Here is a 17,469-nt window from a genome sequence, read left to right as displayed (position 1 = left end):
AAAGACTTTCATTACATCATCGGGATGCAATTTGGGAGTCAGTCTATATGTCAGAATAAACCTCAATATCATGCTTTGTGATTTTATACTTTCATAGTCCTCAGATATCTTTCACCCCAAATTTAAAATCTACACTACAGAAAGTTTGAGTATCTGCAGCTCTGTGGGACGAGATGTCTGACACATACCTCAGACATTAAAACTTTCAACCTTTTGTCTAATGCATTTACTAGTGCTTAAATGTGTTGTGTTGCTCAGCGTGAATATTTTCTCCTATTTACTGTCCCTGTCCCTCTTTAGTCTCTCAGTAGAAGTTTGTCTTTTAAGACTGGAGGGTTTTTTTTCGGGGCACTCCACCGCCCAGGTATCGAGTCATTCTGTGGGAAACACTGCGGTTCAGAGACTGAATGAAAACAAAGGAACATGACATGTGCAGACCTCTGAACAGGAAAGCTCAGCAACAGTGAGTGAAACAAAACAAAGCAGCAAATTAAAAACTTTCTCTTCCTCCTCCAGAGTTTCCAAGCGGATCCTCAAGTACAAGTCTTGTACTTAAGAGTGCTCTTTAAGGACGCACTCGCGCGGTTCCTGTCGCCCCGTACGGCGCCGAGCTTGATCTAGAGATAGATCTTCCAACCGTGCAAGGGCAGAGGAAGTGTCCCGTGCTTGAGGTACGGAGCACTCGTACTAGTCAATAAAAACTCTGAGTGTAGGATTCTAACACCGGGGTCTACAGTGTGATACCAGAGACTGAGCAGATCAGGAGGAGTTGAGGGAACACTGCGTGGGAGGTATGAAAGTGGGAGTAAACATTAGCGGAGGTAGAGAAGGAGGAGGAGGAGGATAATAATAATCCAAATATCTGTCAGTGAATTAAAAAAAACAAGTTGTATTTCTTAGATCTAGCTTTGAAAAAGTTGAACACGTGGCATAAGCAGACCGTTCGTTAAGAGGTTCTGTGTGAATGACTGGATGCAGTATACACTCCATCTTCAGTATTTGAATATAACATAGTGTGTGGTTAAGTTCACTACTACAGCAGGCTGTGGTAATAATTAAGTTACTGTTTTTGTTTTTTGTTTTTTGAAGATTTATTTTGGGGATTTTTGTGCCTTTAATTGGAGAGATAGGACAGTGGATAGAGTCGGAAATCAGGGAGAGAGAGAATGGTGAAAGGAGCCACAGGCTGGATTCGAACCTGGGCCGCCCGCTTTGAGGACTATAGCCTCCATATATGGGGCGCGCACAATAACCACTGCGCCACCAGCGCCCCGAGTTACAGTTTGTTGATGAATGCAGACACACTGAGCTTGAACGGAGAAAAGTTTGACCGGCTCACATGTGTTCCCAACTTACAGATCTGGTCTGTACGGATCACAGACTGTTTTTCTGTTGCACCAAAATTTCACGGGTGCGCGTGGTGGCTGGCGTTCCTGTGTGCGCATGTGCGTGCAGGACATCTAACTGTAATTGAATCTTTCGCATATCGATATATGTGATTTATTACATTCATTTCAAATTGATCGACAGCATGATTAACCATCAATATGTGCATCTCCCATGTCCTGAAAAGGCACAGCGACATATACTATTTTGAAATTGTACATGTTAAACCATTTATCATACCATTTGCTCTCCATACAAGGCTTTGGAGAGGATGCTGACCACCTCCTGCAGGCTGCCATCCAACAGCATGGAGCGTAGGCTGGACTGTAGCGACCCGTCCCCCCTGGACATCTCCTCTGCCATGACTACAACGGGAGAAAGAATAAAAAATGGATTTAGTACATTCAGTTAGGTTTTTAAAAAAACACTAAATTGGCTGTTTTGATGTCTGTTTCTTCAAGATTATAGTTTAACACTTAGTGAATAATTCAATGAGCACTGTATTCAAGCTGAAAGAATGATGTAACACATCCAGGTGAACCGCTGGTCTGCACTCACACTGCTCCAGGCCCAACCAGGTCTGAGCATGGTTACCTCTTGTAATACAACACATGAATGGCTTTACGTGATCATGAAGCGTGCTTAGTTTACCAGACAGACAGACTCAAAAAATCAAAAAATGAAAGGGACGCGCAGTCGAGTCCTGTGTCTTATTTTGAGTCGTTTTAGTTTGATACAGCCGTAAGACTCTGACATGGCTGTCCACGTTGTGTAACCTTTCTCGTGCTCGTGCATGAACTGTGTTGTGCTTGAGCACGGATCGAGCACTCACACTAGTCAAACAGACTTTTAGGGTGAAGTATGCTCAGGCACTGTAAGGGTTACCTAGTGTGCGTGCGCCCTAAGAGACATTAACTTAACTTTTGCATCATTAACACAAACAGCTGATTTTTTTCACTTCAACTTTATTGGGCGTTTCTAGAAAATTTCCAGTCCTCCTGAAATTCTCGAGACATTTTCAAGATGCATATGTGAAAACGGCTTATACAATATCAGCAGATGGTTCCACTTTGACTTCCTACTCACCATGTTTGCAGTCTTCATCTGCTTCATCATAGTTTTTCTGTTGGCAGAAGAAGAGAGAACGTTGAGAAGTGGTCGCCATAACAGACGGGAATACTTTGCGTTTGAGGGTCAGAGATGACGTAAGCTCCAGGAAAGGCTATCTTTACCTCACAGTGGAGTTCCTCACACTATCATTATAGCATTTAAGTAGTTTCCATAATCTTAAGTCTTAAGTGTGTTGTGTAATTGAAGAGCTCTGGGAAGATTAAATAACAGAACCATGGAGTAGGAATGTAGGATTGAGCATCATTCAAGCTAATTTACCAAGAGATGAAAGGAACTGCAGTGGACTTAAAGAACAATTGTCAGACTACATAATTTCAGTGTAACTGTCCTCACCAGCTGCAGGAAGGCAGCAATTCTGTAGAGCAGCACGCGGCTGCGTAGGGGTCCAGCGGCGGCAGCGACAAGGGATGTAGGGCTTGGCGAGACAGGGGCACCGGATGATTGGGCTTGGGGCGCAAGGACTACCAAGGCGTCAGTACTGTGGCTGACTGCCGCCTCGTACTCCCGCCTGGTTAACGATCTACTGGCTTCTTCACATGACTTCTCCGCTCTCCTGTCCGCCATGACTTAGGGACAAAACTTCTGGAAGGTGAAAAATGAAAAGAAAGAAAGAGACAATATGAATCAATCTTTGCAGAAACAGAGTGTGTGACAGGAGAAAACATTTCCTCATCTTGTAACGACCACGAGTCTGTTATTTTTCTAGCAACATAGCAAAAATTAACTGCTAAAAATACAAGTTTTTTTAAGAAGATATGAAAGCACTTTAATGGCTCTTTCTCAAAATCAGTCAGTACCAACCCCTCGAAGACGCTCCGAGGAGGGATTTACAGGAAATGAACTGATGATGGGGTATAATTCCACATTTTCCCACGGCAAAGAGAGAGAGAGAAATGTTGGAGGAGGAAAGATCAGAGAAATGAATGGTTAGCATTAGCTCTTGTTCTAAAAGGTGAATAGAGGATCATATATTGACTTTCTCTCTCTCTCTCTCTCTGCTCACTCAGTTTTAAATCTCAAAAAAGTGCAGCGGACAGCCGAACTCCATTCATCCTCTCTAAGAATATGACACATAACTTTCACCTTTTGAGCATAGGACTGGTTAATTTTTCAAGTCTATCAGCTTGATTGGGGTCGAGTGCAGCTCTCTATTTATTCACAATATTACCTGCTGATGAGAACACACGTTCAGAGCGCACAGACATTCCTGGTTCACAAATATTTGTGGGTAAGTATTTAGCGACTCTGCGTCTCTCCACCAAAGCAGTGGGCTACTGTCTGCAGAGAGACAAGTCTCCCTCGTGTAAGTGTGCATCTCCTGAATCTCGTCCCCATTGCTTTTGCCTCAACATCAGTCTCAGTTTACTGAGGTCAAGAGTGCATGTAATGGTCAAGTTACGCTGAGAGCGCCCTCTGCTGGATTAAACTCCTTCAGACGGCCTGGTACGCTGATGGACTGAATATTTTGAATTTCAACAGCTCATTACAGTTTCAATGTGAACTTTCTCCCCTAGGATTGAAGAAATGTTCGAACTTTGAAAAAAAAGATGACAGCCCAAGTCCTGCCACCTGAGACCCGCCCCCCAACTGAACAGGCACAAAGTCTCCTGCTGTGAGGGAATGTGAACAGGCAAATCAGGAGGAAGATTACAAGGGCAGCCGGTTCTTACATTTTCAGACATGTTCAGGAGTGCATGTTAAAAATGGCTTTTGATTGTTGGGGCACAAAAACAAGCAATTAAAATACTTTATCATGAGCTCCAAGAAACAGTGCTCATGTCTCTCCTAAAGAAATGGTGCACAGAGGGAGGTAGCATGCGCTCTGGGTGTCTGCTCACCAAGAGTCGTGTCTTCATGTGGTTTTTCTGCATCATAAATCACCAAGAAGAGAAGATGAGGCCTTACAGCAGAGCTCCAACACACATCAAATTCCAGGCCCTCTGCTTGTACGGTTTACATTGAAATACATTCACATGAAGCTAAGAACTGAGTGGTCATATGAGCCGCCCGGAGCATTATCTGAGACAGCCTACTCTATCATCTCCAGCAAAGCCAACAACAGTGGAGTCGACTGTCTGCCGTCATCTGACTGCTGAGGCTAAGGGCACTATCAGAATTGATCATGCAGAATATAAAGGCTATATTAAGATTACTCAGTAAGAATGTAGAAGGTTAGTCGTGTTACAAACCACAAATAACACGGGTCGGATGAGATCACGGATTTGTATCAGTGGGTCGGTTTTTCAGATCGACCAAAAAAATGAAGACAATAACAATACAACTCTCCCACCCCTCAGCTAGACATGACTCAAATGTCACTGTAAATCAAAATGCTTCTCCAGGAATTTTAATAATGCATCACATCCTCTATTTTTTTCCACTTTATGCTTTACAAATTGCTGCAATTCCAATGATCATATTATTAATAATAATAATAGAAGCAGATGAACTCCCTCTTTATTTAGAAAGTGCTTTCAATTTTGAGAACTACAGACTGAGATATAGAAACTGCATCCTTTTAGAAACAGTACCTTAAAATCCAGAATATAAATGGCATTGGTATATAAGACGCAGTCTGATTTTGAGGGGGTTTCCCAGACAGAGAAAAAAATGTTTAAACTGTCTTCCTGTGTGACAATTTATTTTGTGTTCAGCGAGGTCCACAGAGTGCAGTTTCAGTTCAGCTGTGTCACTCTTTTAGTACTGTCCATTCTCACTTCATAGGGTTTGCACTCCTACTAGCTACAGTACGGTAGTTCAGCTCAATCAGTCATTCAATCAGAGGAGCACTCCTGAAGGAGTTTGCTTTAAATGCATGATTATGACATCGTGAGGGAGAAATTATGATGAAAAGTTGTGCAGCTAGTGTGGTCTGCATCAGATTTGTCATCTCTAACTAATATCGGTATCAGCCACAAAAACCCAACAAGGATCGGGCCATACTTTTTTTGTAATGTTTATTTCTATAATAATCTCTGACATTGTTGAACATGTAGCACACACCGTTCATTTAGCAGATCTGCGTGTGTGTGTCTGTGTCGGTGTACTGGCTGCACTGCAGCGCTTGCTGTGCTAGTACTCAGATCGCACGCGGACCGATCCGAGTACGCGCTGAACAAAAGTGCTTTAATCTGTGTTCCCACACGGACTGCAAAGCAGAAGCACACCTCAGTGTGGAGGAAGGCTTCGGCCGCTGGTATGGGACACAGCTTTTAGTTAGTAACTTGTAAAAAAGTCAAAACATAAACTGTGCAAACTGTGCAGATTACTAGTTCCTCGAGCCCTGTCGGTTTGGACAGTTGCATATAACTACGATGGAGTTCCTTTTACGGACTTACTCTTAAGTTTCGCTTTCATTTTCAGCGATGATCCCGCTCAAACAGCGCTGCAGCGCAAAAGGGGAGGGGGAGACGCGTCTGTATGGGAGCATAACCTGCAGCATGATAGAATGAACACCCTCCCTCCCCAACAGACAGCCTTTTGCTAGTAATTCTGAACGGGCCAAAGCCACAACAAATGCCTTTGAAGTTCTTATATCGACAGAGGGAAATATTAAAAGTTCTGCGATGAAACTGTCCCAGATGTGATTAGGTTTATTATGTGCTCAGAGGGCATTCAAAAAACTGTTGCCTTCATAAACTAAAAGGTGTCAGTGAAATTAAAAATAAATATTTTCACATAAAGGCTATATTAATTACTCCATTTCATTCTAAAATGCTTTATTTCATTCATATCTTTTATTTATTGGAGACTCTTTTGGTTGAAGGATGCAGCATAAGTTTATTTTTTTTTTACAATGTTTAATTTAAAATGTTATTAAAAAGTAACCTGAGCAGGTGTACAAGTCTGAACTGTCGATGCTGCACTTAGCCCAATGTGTAAAAGGGAAATTCTAAATGTTCCTAATAAAGAAAAAAAAGTGTTGCATCAGGTCCCTTTACTGTACCGAAAATGTACCAAACCAAAATTTTTGTGTACCGTTACCCCTAGCGTTTAGGATCTTCAGTTTTTGGACCCAACACAGCGCTCTGTAATGGAGATTAATGAAGTTTACAGTGATAGTCTACAGCAGGCTGTAACATTTCTAACTTGACGCTAATGATTGTTGTCACATGCCGGCCTACAGCTCTTACCTGCATGAGAGCAGACAAGGTGAGAGTGAACAGAAAAAAGACGAAGCAGCGTTTGAAACATAGTGAACATACACAATGAAATATCAATGTTTCTGTGTGAAAGTCAGCAAGAAAATATGGAAATATATTGTCTAAACCTGTATTAAAAGCGCTTCCTAAACACAGAACTTTACGGCATGTACAAATGGAAAAACAATCCAATCGACTGGAGATCCTCAGTGGACTGTAGACCGGCCCATACCTGTGGGTCACCTGGTAATCAACAGTCATTTGTCTGATTTCTTAGTGCTTCCCTCCTAAAACGTCAGCTAAGAAGGTAGTTCATCACAACATGTTTTGGTTATCAATGTTTGCAGAACCAACAGTGCGGCAAGTCGGACCTCTGAAGTGCAGTTGCTGTCATATTCTCTGATTACAGATGTGTGTGAGTGTTATTGCCCAATGAATGTGTGTCACTTATAATTTTTACATCGGAACACACAATCAAGTGTACAAGTAGACTTTTGTATAGTGAGGATAAAATAGAGGGTGCAAAATAAAACAACCTGCGCCTATATTTATGTCCTTTTTCCTTAGAGCCCCCCCTACTTGTATCTAAATCCTGGCTCAGACCACAGGATAATCGGGCCGATTTGAGGTTTTCCTATCTTGTAGTGTGTGCATGCTTGAAATGATGGACAAGAAAATATGTTAAGATTCTCCTTATGTGTGATGCTGCCCGAATTCAAAATCGGGTAGTGTTTTAAAGGGGACATGTTCTGATAAATCCACTTCTACAGTGATTTTGAACATATATGAGTGTCTACCGACCCACAAAATGTGAAATAAAACCATCCAATCCTTCGTTTGTGGTCTGCATAAGTCTTACAACACAGAGAAAAATGCTCCGTTTCAAATTTGCTCTCCTTGTGATGTCACAGTGGGATTCTGGTAAAAAACAATCCGCTCTCCTCCCCTGGTATCTCCACCCATGGACTCCACCCCCAGCCTAGAACAAAACTTTTGCACAGGTCCGCCATTTTTATTCTCGCTAGTGAAGAAGTGATGTCTACGGGGAAAACTCAGGGGGGGCTCATTGCATTTAAAGAGACACACACACCAAAATGGAGCGTTCTGAGAGAGCTGGTTTATACAGGGTCACAAACCTCCTCTGGTGCTTGATTCATGTTATATTCTGACCAAAGCACAGCACAGATGTTTCATTTAGACCACAGGGGACTGTTTGAAAAGGTGGAGAAGGGGGATAATTTGCGCTCTTTAAAACTCCTGTAGTCTGAGCCTGGCTTTAGTAAAGCGGGGACCCCCAAAGACCCAATTAAAAAAAAAAAAACATGGCTGGCAATAATTAACATAAATTGTAATATTTTCCATTATTAAAATCCAGACAGAACAGGTCTGCACACACTTGCTCTCACCAAAAAGACCTTTCTATAAACAGTATGTGTTTTATCATGATTTTAGTCAATATGTGCAAATCTAATTTTGACAACCTGAGAGCAGACAAAGCCTCGCGCCCCCTCTAGTTTTTAACAAAGCAAAACAGGCTTGCAGCTTTTTAACCCACACATTGTCAAAAAATAAAATTAAGTTAAGAATAAATTATGCATTGTCTTCAAATTAGAATTAAATTATTTGTAAGTCATGAAACAACAAAATCATTCTGAACTACTCGTACTCCAGCAATCAAACCACAGCCAACGAAAACTGCGGCTACGTGCGGCTTTGAGGAATCTAGCTTACTCAGCTCTGCATGAGAAACTCAACCACAGTCTGAGATAACGAGAGGCAGTGTGGCCTTCTTCACAGCAGCCTGTACGGATCAGGCCAGTGAGGGTACACCATGACCTGCTGGGGGAAACACCACGGCAACAAAAAGCTCAACCTTGGCCCATAGTACAGTAACTTCTAGTTTTTCTCTTGACTGGTATCATTATTATTAGCACTTCATCTTAACAGCCTAGCAGTAAAAAAAGAAACATGTGAAGCAAAACATCTAGTTATAATCTGCAAACATGATGGAAATAAAAAACTTTGTTGATAATTAAAACTTCACAAAAAGATGATGATGCTGGTTTCAACCTAGATTTCCCCACAGCCTGGTTTTGGGTTGTGACCAGGGTCCAAAATTACCTTTATAGACTCACAGGCCCTCAAGGTGAAAGGTAGTTTGAAGAACTCACCAGCCAAAATATTTAGTGGTTTTTGTTTACCTCCACCTTTCGTTCAACGCTTACGTTTTTCACAGTTTAGCGTTCAACTCGCTTCCATGCATTGTATTGCTCTACGAATTTACAATGTTTGTGTGTGCCTGTGAGCCCATGTGCTGAGATAAGGAAACTCTTCCCCCGCTAGTAAATATCCAGTCACTATGCGCTAAAGTTGGGGGAAGCTGACAACACAGGTGTCAGAATACACACATTACTTTTACGTGGCGAGCAGTCAGGAGATGCAGCAGAATGAGGAAGCACCGCCTTCTGTCAAATCAGCAGTATTTTCGACCACTGAAGCTACAGACCAATCACAGATCAGTGCATGGGAACTCACTCCCAGAATTCAAACTCAATGTCCGCCAATGCCATATTGCTTGGTAGCTTTGCTAACAGGCTCTATGGAGAAAGTTGAGAAGAACCGACAATTGCGAAGTAGGAGACCTGTCTGTCGGCAGTGAGGAAGAGGAGCCCGTGGCAGTGCTTGTTGCGCAGAGACGAAAGGGCGGAGGAGTCTCCACTCCTGCCGCTGAGTAGCCTAGCTCTTGTAAGCGACCAACACGGAGGAGAAAGAGAAAGATGCGAGCGAGGCTGAATTACTTCCAAAAAAAGGGCACATAACGCAGGGCTCGACATTATAACTGGCCCGCTGACCAGCTGATTGCACGTTCAGCTGGCGGCTTCACTGCTGTCACTTCCGCGAGCGCGCTCGCTACTCTCGAATTGTACACTCGCACACAGATTTTAGCACAGGTTTTCTCTAATAAAACACACGTTTGGTAAAACGGTTTTAAAACCATCATATCCAGACTAAAGCCGAGCTTAAATCAGCATTCAAAGAAAAAAATCACCAGAAAAGTTTAGAGTGACAGCAGGGCGTGACGAAAACAGAACGGAAAAAAGTTTCAGCCACAGTGGCAGACAGCTGGAGGAGCTGGAACACGCTGCAGCTAAATTTCCCCTTAAAGTTAAAGACTAGATCATGGTAAAGATAAAAGTTATTCACAAAGAATCTTAGCCCTTAAGAGAGCTCCTAAAGTAAAGAGCTAAGGATGAAGAGTTTCTCACAGAGAAGAAAGGAGAGAAAGGTGATCATAACAATTCCAGCTCTATCACAGCCTCATATTAATATCAGATTAAGTAGACTCTTACAGTTACCAGCATGGTGAATAAACATGAGCACATAAATATAAGAAAAATACACAATATTTGAGTAAATTGGTGACTGTTATTTTTTTTAATCAAAAGTAATGTTCCTGGGCCAGTGGTTACAAAGGTCGGGCCAGTGATATATATTTTTTTATACAGTGGAGATTCAATTTTATAGGCTACATTTATATACTTTAATACAATAAATATCGAGTCATATCGAAATTAGGCAAAAAAATATTGTGATATCAAATTTAGGCCATATCGCCCAGCACTATTTCACATTACTACATATATGACCCAATTTCAATACAGATTCATGTTTCAACGGGTGAAGTATTCCTTAAAGGTTTCTGATGCCTCGTATGGTCTCCTCCGCTCTTCCAATATGTATGGACTAAAAGTTAATAAAACAGTTTTTTTGCAGGGATTTACTGTTTGATTAAACCCAAAATCAGTCAGGCGCCCCATATAGAGGCTATCATCCTCCATGCATCCGAGTCCCCCAGTACAACCCTTTGACAAACATCTACCCCACCTTCTCTTCCTCATATTTACTGTCCATCTTCAGCTGTCCTATGAATAAAGGAAAAAATGCCAAATAGATAAATATCTACAGCACACCCCATCTCCAACTCCAAAGAAGCTCACTCAATTAGTGCGTAAAAAACAAAATAACTCAAAATATCCTTTTTCAGTTATTCTCCACAATCACACGTGTTCCTGAAGCAAGAAGAGAACTGCGACTGAGTCCACTTCCTCTAAAAACACAAGACTTCAGATGAGGAACAAAACTTGCCAATATTACAAAACTAATGTTTGCATTCTTTTTTTTGCAAATGTCAAATATTGTTGCATATGCCGCTCCTTTTCTAGAGCATAGGTTCCCCCATCCCCTGGTGCCAAACGACTAGCAAGTGTATCAACATGGAAATGTATTTTGTTTGCACTTGATTGTTCTCAAGATAAAAGCTTCAGCATGCAGTACTCTGCTAAAGTGTTGTGCCAAAAAAATATCAAACAGCACGGACATCCGAATCATTGATTACTGGATGCTGGAGAAACAAATCCACATACTAAGGCCTGGTGCACACTAAAATATTTTTTAAACGCTTTTTAAAATGTGAGCTAGCCCACACATTACAACAAATCATGACAGATTAACAGTTCAGTTCTTACATTGTGTGGTGTGCAACGCGACAACCAACTCGGCACACCACACGCTAACCCATTCATCCACCAACAACCTCAGTCTCCACTCTCAGAACGTATTATCATGCGTGGTCAAACGCAACTTAAGAGTAAACAAATATGATGGTCAAGCTAAATGTGGCTAGCTGTTAGCTGGTACATCCATTACAGCAAACATGCGGTCAGTTGGAATGCAGCTTGTTTAACATGACACGATGTATTAAACACTCGTGTTGATGCCACAAATCAACAAGTTGGTTTATTTATGAAAATCCATCGAAATTTATGCTTCAAGTTTGCTGTCGTCGTCATTGGCTATCGTTCCACGTAACAATTCACAGAGTCCGTACTCGGCCGTCCTTGGTGTTCTCTCCACACAACAGGATTTCTGATCGTAAATATTTAACAGTTTAATATTTACGATTTCAAATCAGGGCAGCCCAGATCGTCTTACGCTACGATCGGGGTGGTCAAAATCACTCTTAACACACCACAGGAGAATCTGTCAAGATAATCTTTAGATCCATCAGATAATCGGTACTTTGCTGCCTTTGGTCAGAAGGGGGGAATCGGATCAAAAATCGGCCCTATTACTTTTTAAGTGTGTACCCCACTTAAGGCAAATGGAATTTATCACCACATGTGACGTTTCTGGCCCTAGCCCTTCATCAGACACCAAAGTCTAAGGCCACCATAGGTTTTGTTGTTTTATCAACTTTGGGCCGAGATAACGAAGCACCCCCAAAAAAAATGTCTGATGTCATAATGGTAGACAATAATAATGACACCGGACGCTGTGTGGGATGCTCTGGCTAAATGCAATGCTTTAAAAAGGACTTTCATGTAACAGGGACAGGGCCTTCTCCATTTTGGCTCCCACCCTCTGGAACTCACTCCCAAAAAACATCAGCGATCCCCCCTCACTCTCCACCTTCAAGATATCTCTAAAAACTCACCTCTTCAACATCGCCTACAACCTGCATTTTTATTTCTTGACTGTTTATTTTTCGTCTTGTATTCTTTTGCATGGACCCCTGGAAGAATAGTTGTTAGCCGTAGTAATAACACTAATGGGGATCCATAAACATGAATGTTTTTGTAAGCCATCATGGCATTCCTTCTGGAAAGCGCCTCATTCGAAAAGGATGTATTTTACAGCACGACAACAGTTCCAAGCCCACTTCTGATGCAGTGAAATCCCATTTGGAGAGAAAAACAGCTGATAAAACATGAGCCCTATGGTGACTGCCGTTTCAAACCGTGGTATTTATGCCCCTGTGACATTTCACCTTCAATCTGAATGTAGCAGAGGCGTAATGGGGGGACGAAGTGATGCCCCCCTCTGTATCGTCTTCAGAGGCGTTACAGAGGTGAGACAGTTTCAGCCAAGCCAATTGGGGAGCGCAGTGCTGTGTGGACTGACCACCTCTGAGTCACACCTAAATGTTACAGAGGCAGTATGGGATCCCCTGGACGGAGAAAGAAATAGGACAGCCTCTGGGATACGGCTGCTCAATAAATCATAATGGCATCGTTATCCCAAAATGAGCATTCGCAGAAAACACACCGTAAAAGTCTGAATTCACCGCAAAAAAAAGTGTATAATAAATTATTTCTCTTAGGGCGCCGGAAGCCAAGTGGTTAGTATGCGTATGTACCCATGTACAGAGGCTGTAGTCCTCAAAGCCGGCTGCCTGGGTTCGAGACCAACCTGTGGCTCCTTTCCCACAAGTCATTCCCGACTCTCTCTCTCCCCAATTTCTGAATCTATCCACCGTCCTATCTCTAAAAAAAAAAAAGCCCAAAAATGAAACCTTTAAGAAATGATTTCTCTTGCATTATGTGCACATTTTACCTGTTTAATGGAGGCCACGCTTCAACACCATGTGGATGCAGCAAGATGAAACTCTTAGTCCGTTTTAGATTAATTGGTGCCAATTTGGTGGTTAAAAAAAGCTGTTCTGGCTTCAGGAGGGACATGTTGCAAAAGGGTATTATGTCAACATGAAGAATGGCAGATAGATATAAAGACTAAGTCATGGCTAACATGCACGCTTTAACCTTTGTTTATTTACAGCACTTAATTTCCTTATCGAAATACTCACATATTTTACAACTTTCTAATATCCTGCAGGGCTAGTATGCACATGGTTTGATTTGCTGTTTTTTTTTCCAATACTGTCGTGCAGCCCTACTCTGGGAGGGACTGAAAGAAGCCAGGTATAATACAGGACAGAAAACTTCAAGACAGCCTTCCTGAAAAATGTTTAAGGCATGCTCAGGTCAACGTGAGGTCACACTAAATACTGTCTTTTACCTGCAGAAACCATTTTATTCTGCAAACGTACATATTATTCCCTGTATTTTCTGGTTGTACCTCATTAAAGAGACTGTAATAAATAAGGATGGTGACATAACTCTGTTAAAACTTTGCAAAGCGAGTGTTGGCCTAAGAGTTTTAGCACAGTTCTGTATACAATGCATGAAAAGGGAAGTAAGCATGTGAATTTATTCTAGTGGCAATATTATGCAGCTGGAGACATTTTTTAAGCATATTGTGGCATGCAAATGTGATTTCTAGGAAGCACAGAAACATGTCAAAGGTGACACCAAACATGGGACTGATGTAAATACAGTGGGAGCCAAAATAAAGAATGGATAGTCCAAGACTAAGACGCATTCAGGCTCCTGTTTGTAACAGTGGAAAAAAAGCTGTTACCCAAAAGAGACTGTAATGAATACGGATTGTGATATAGCTATAACTAAAACTTTGCAAAGCGAGTGGTGGCCTAAGACTTTTGCACAGTTCTGTATACAATGCATTAAAAAGGAAGTAAGCGTTTAAATGAGTCCAGTTGCAATATTATGCGGGTGGAGACTTTTTTTTTTAACTATTATGTGGCATGCAAATGTTGTTTTCTAAGAAGCACTGAAACATGTTAAAGATGACACCAAACATGGGACTGATGCGAATGCAGTGGTAGCCAAAATAAAGAGAGGATAGTCCAAGACTAAGACGCATTCAGGCTCCTGTTTGTAACAGTGGAAACAAAAGCTGTTACCTAATGTTAGTGATTGCAAGCCAGCCACTTCAGAGGGGCAACAACAACTACTAGTTTGGCGGGATGCAGTGGGGTGGACATCGGTTTCGTATATAATGTCCAGTTGGATGATTGTACTACACAAGCTATACACTTTCTGCAGCACAGTGAGGGAGAAAGCTAAATTTACAGCTGAGAGGAGAGTTATAAAACAACATCGACTGGCTGGCATAACGTTATTTGGCTTGAGCAATGTGAAGAAAACACGGGCTACAAACACTTACAAATGTCTCTCAGCTCAATTGGGGGATATTAGTAAAGCATACAGGACCAAACAAAGACGTAGTGAGTGATTTGTTTTGTATTTCAGCGGGTAGTTATTGCTGTTGTTTGCCTTGTAAAGTTGTCGCGATGACGGCAGCGCTACAAAGCCTTAAAAAAAAACCTCCCTCACAGTGTTGGTTAACTTCGCCATGGCGTTTTTGCAGAAACCTAAATAATGTTGACACTATCCTGAGTATGTGCAGCTAACACTTAGCTCACACTGGCCCCCAAACACGGCCTTTTCTTGGCACCGAACTGGCGAGCTCACAACCAGAATAGCTTGTAGCTGGTTTGTTAGCATGCTCGCTAGTTAGCATGCTAGCTAGTTAAGCTAGCTGGGTTCGCCGTAACACAACGGTTTCGGGGCCTTCGCTGTTGCCACGGTGTTTAGGTCGCATAAAATTTGATGTGACATTGTGTTGTTATTCGTGCGTGGACTCCAAACACTCGTCGTTGTCGTAATGATTAACGGGGAGGGGTTTTGTGTCAGTTGCTTTGCGATTTAAAAGACGACTGAAAGGGCTGAAAATGGGAAGTCAACACTTACCTAGCTTTACTTTCTACGCCATCTTGGATCCACTTGTCAGACCATCGCAAAGCATAGTGGGATGTACTGATCTGAAGGTTGAGAGGACTCGTGCGTGTGTGCCCGCGTGTGTGTGTGCGCGCGTGTGTTTAAGTGAGTGTTTTCTCTGTGCACCCCTCACAGTGAGGACATGCCTTGTGAAAGGGCTTTTCAATACAATCATATTTTTATCTGATTGCTATTTAATGCAAACTCTAAATATCCTTAAATTAAAGATTAATATAAGATAAAGATTGGACAAATAGGATGGAAAACAATGTCTCTCTTTATTTGTACTTTAGTATGGAGTCCCTGAAGTACCAACAAGTAAACAAATATATAATGCGCACAAAATATTTCATTTTCTTTTTTGGGACTTCAGGGGCTCCATTCTTGATACTTATTTGTAGAAGTCACATAACATAGAACTTTTCTTTCTTAGAGGCCGCCTGAGACCAGAGGTTCTCATCAGGGTCGGTACGGGGACAGGAGCACTGCTTGTCCACAGGCAAGGCAAGGCAACTGCCACTTAGGGCCCCCCCCCCGAGGGCTGACAAACCGCAGCAGTGGCTCAAAATGTGCAAATTTTGCAGTGACCGTAGGAAACCTTCCTTATGGTGCCCCATCTGACAGCACTCACTCTCATTGCCCTGCGTAGCATCTTGTGTATTTCACCTGTGAAAATCAAAGTTCTTCAATGAATATCACTGGAAAAAAGATGTAGAGGTATTATCTGTCTGGGAGTGAAAGAAGAAAGAGGAAGAGCATCAGGACATGTGTAGATATAATATTGGTTGGAGGGGCCCTTAATTAATTTTTGCCTAGGACACCTCTGGATGGGACCCAAAAGTTGTCAAAAAGTCTACAATGCCCGTTTTGAACATGTCACTTTTTTGCCGCCTTGTCAGTCTCAGACTGGGCTGACTCAGAATTTTAAATCAACACGGGTCATGACAGCCACTGAAAGGCTATTATTCCACAGCATCACTGTGATTAGAAGGAAAACACCTCTTTCTAAAAGAATGAATATCTTCAATTCATCTGTAGTTTGATTTTAACCTTCCCCAAGTTATGGGAAGGTTGCAGTTGAAAATGAGGATTTTTCATTGATATTGATAGTCTTGGTCTCGGTCTCAACCCGCCTTGGTCTTGACTCGGTCTTGTTCTCTGAGAACCCTGGTCTCAGTTTTTTTTATTTAAAGGTGCCTTTCCAAGGTCACCTTACAAAGCAAAGATAAAAACAACAAAGTAACAACACAACAATAAGTTAGTGTGGTCTTGACTACAACACTCTGTCGATTGCACAGAGGTAAAAATGTTCACTATCTACGGGAACACCTCAAGTCTGAGGCCGTGAAGTCACTGTTGTCCTGCAACTACATTTACTGAAGCATCAGGAAAACAAAATTGAAAAAGCAAGTAGAAGTGTCAAATTACTCAAATTTTTCTCATCAATATTCATGAACTCAGAGGAACCTACAAGCATCATGCATGGATTTAGCTCATCTTAATTCATAATGTAGGATGTCTTGACTTTAGAGGAACACACCAAATATTTCTTCTTTTTGTGTGACTCAAAAAACAGTTTGACACAAGCGACAGCAGCGTTTCAACTCTATAAACAGTTCTGTGTTAAAGCTAGTGATGCATTGCAGTCATGTTTGTGTGGCAAGTTAGGCTACATGTTTCACAAAAGCTTCATACAAGTGTTAACCAAAGGAGAGGAGTTTATTGTTTACATTGAAAAGTATACATTTTAAAGTTGTTTCTATACAGCGATAAATGATAAACCACTGTATTTCATGTGTTTAACAGCAATGGGGAACATGTTCAGAGGTCCAGTCTTCCATGACACTGAGAGACTGAAGCAAAGAGGGGGGGCGCTCTTGTGTTTATTGTCAGTGTTTACTGGACAGTACAAAATGAACAAAGCTGGGGGTGCTGTTAATGTGCTGCACATTCTTCTCCTCCACAGTCCGCCTATAGACTGTATTTTCAAAAACGTTCCCACTGATGGACAAGACAAACAGAATATGAACCAACACATAAAATGAAGCACTGTGTTCTGGATTCACTGCAGATTGTGGATCATCTCTTCCTTGGCGATGAGATGCGTTGTCTTGTTGACCAGAGACATAAGAGAGTTGAGTTTGTGCGACCAGTCGTTGAGCAGGTCGTTGGGGTCTTTGGGCCTCTGGAAGTTGATGATGCCGGCCAGCCGGTCGACCTTGGCGTAGATGGTCTTGTTGACTACCAGACTGGAGAGGAACTCCTCGGATTCCTGGTGAAGGAATTGAGCAGATCAGATTAGTTTGGTGCGTAATTATTAGAAGTCAAACTGA

General features: G+C 41.9%; 2 protein-coding genes across 2 annotated transcripts in view; both read right to left on the bottom strand.

The window, feature by feature from the left end:
• Positions 1-15,192, bottom strand: part of helz (helicase with zinc finger) — a 61,327-nt gene extending 46,135 nt beyond the window's left edge. Inside the window, exons 1-4 of the mRNA XM_061064261.1 lie at positions 15,110-15,192; positions 2,851-3,099; positions 2,473-2,509; positions 1,627-1,751 (exon numbers count right to left, since the gene is read on the bottom strand). Of these exons, the coding sequence (XP_060920244.1) occupies positions 1,627-1,751; positions 2,473-2,509; positions 2,851-3,081 (393 nt within the window). The 5' untranslated portion in view covers positions 3,082-3,099; positions 15,110-15,192. The remainder of the gene's footprint in view (positions 1-1,626; positions 1,752-2,472; positions 2,510-2,850; positions 3,100-15,109) is intronic.
• Positions 15,193-16,836: 1,644 nt separating this feature from the next.
• psmd12 (proteasome 26S subunit, non-ATPase 12) overlaps positions 16,837-17,469 on the bottom strand; it is a 46,462-nt gene continuing 45,829 nt past the window's right edge. The window contains exon 12 of the mRNA XM_061064729.1: positions 16,837-17,408. Within this exon, the coding sequence (XP_060920712.1) occupies positions 17,199-17,408 (210 nt within the window). The 3' untranslated portion in view covers positions 16,837-17,198. The remainder of the gene's footprint in view (positions 17,409-17,469) is intronic.

Source organism: Labrus mixtus, chromosome 2 (assembly GCF_963584025.1).
Source record: "Labrus mixtus chromosome 2, fLabMix1.1, whole genome shotgun sequence".
Taxonomy (NCBI): Eukaryota; Metazoa; Chordata; class Actinopteri; order Labriformes; family Labridae; genus Labrus; species Labrus mixtus.
The sequence above is the reverse complement of the archived record's forward strand: the minus strand, read 5'-3'. Positions and strand labels throughout refer to the sequence as shown.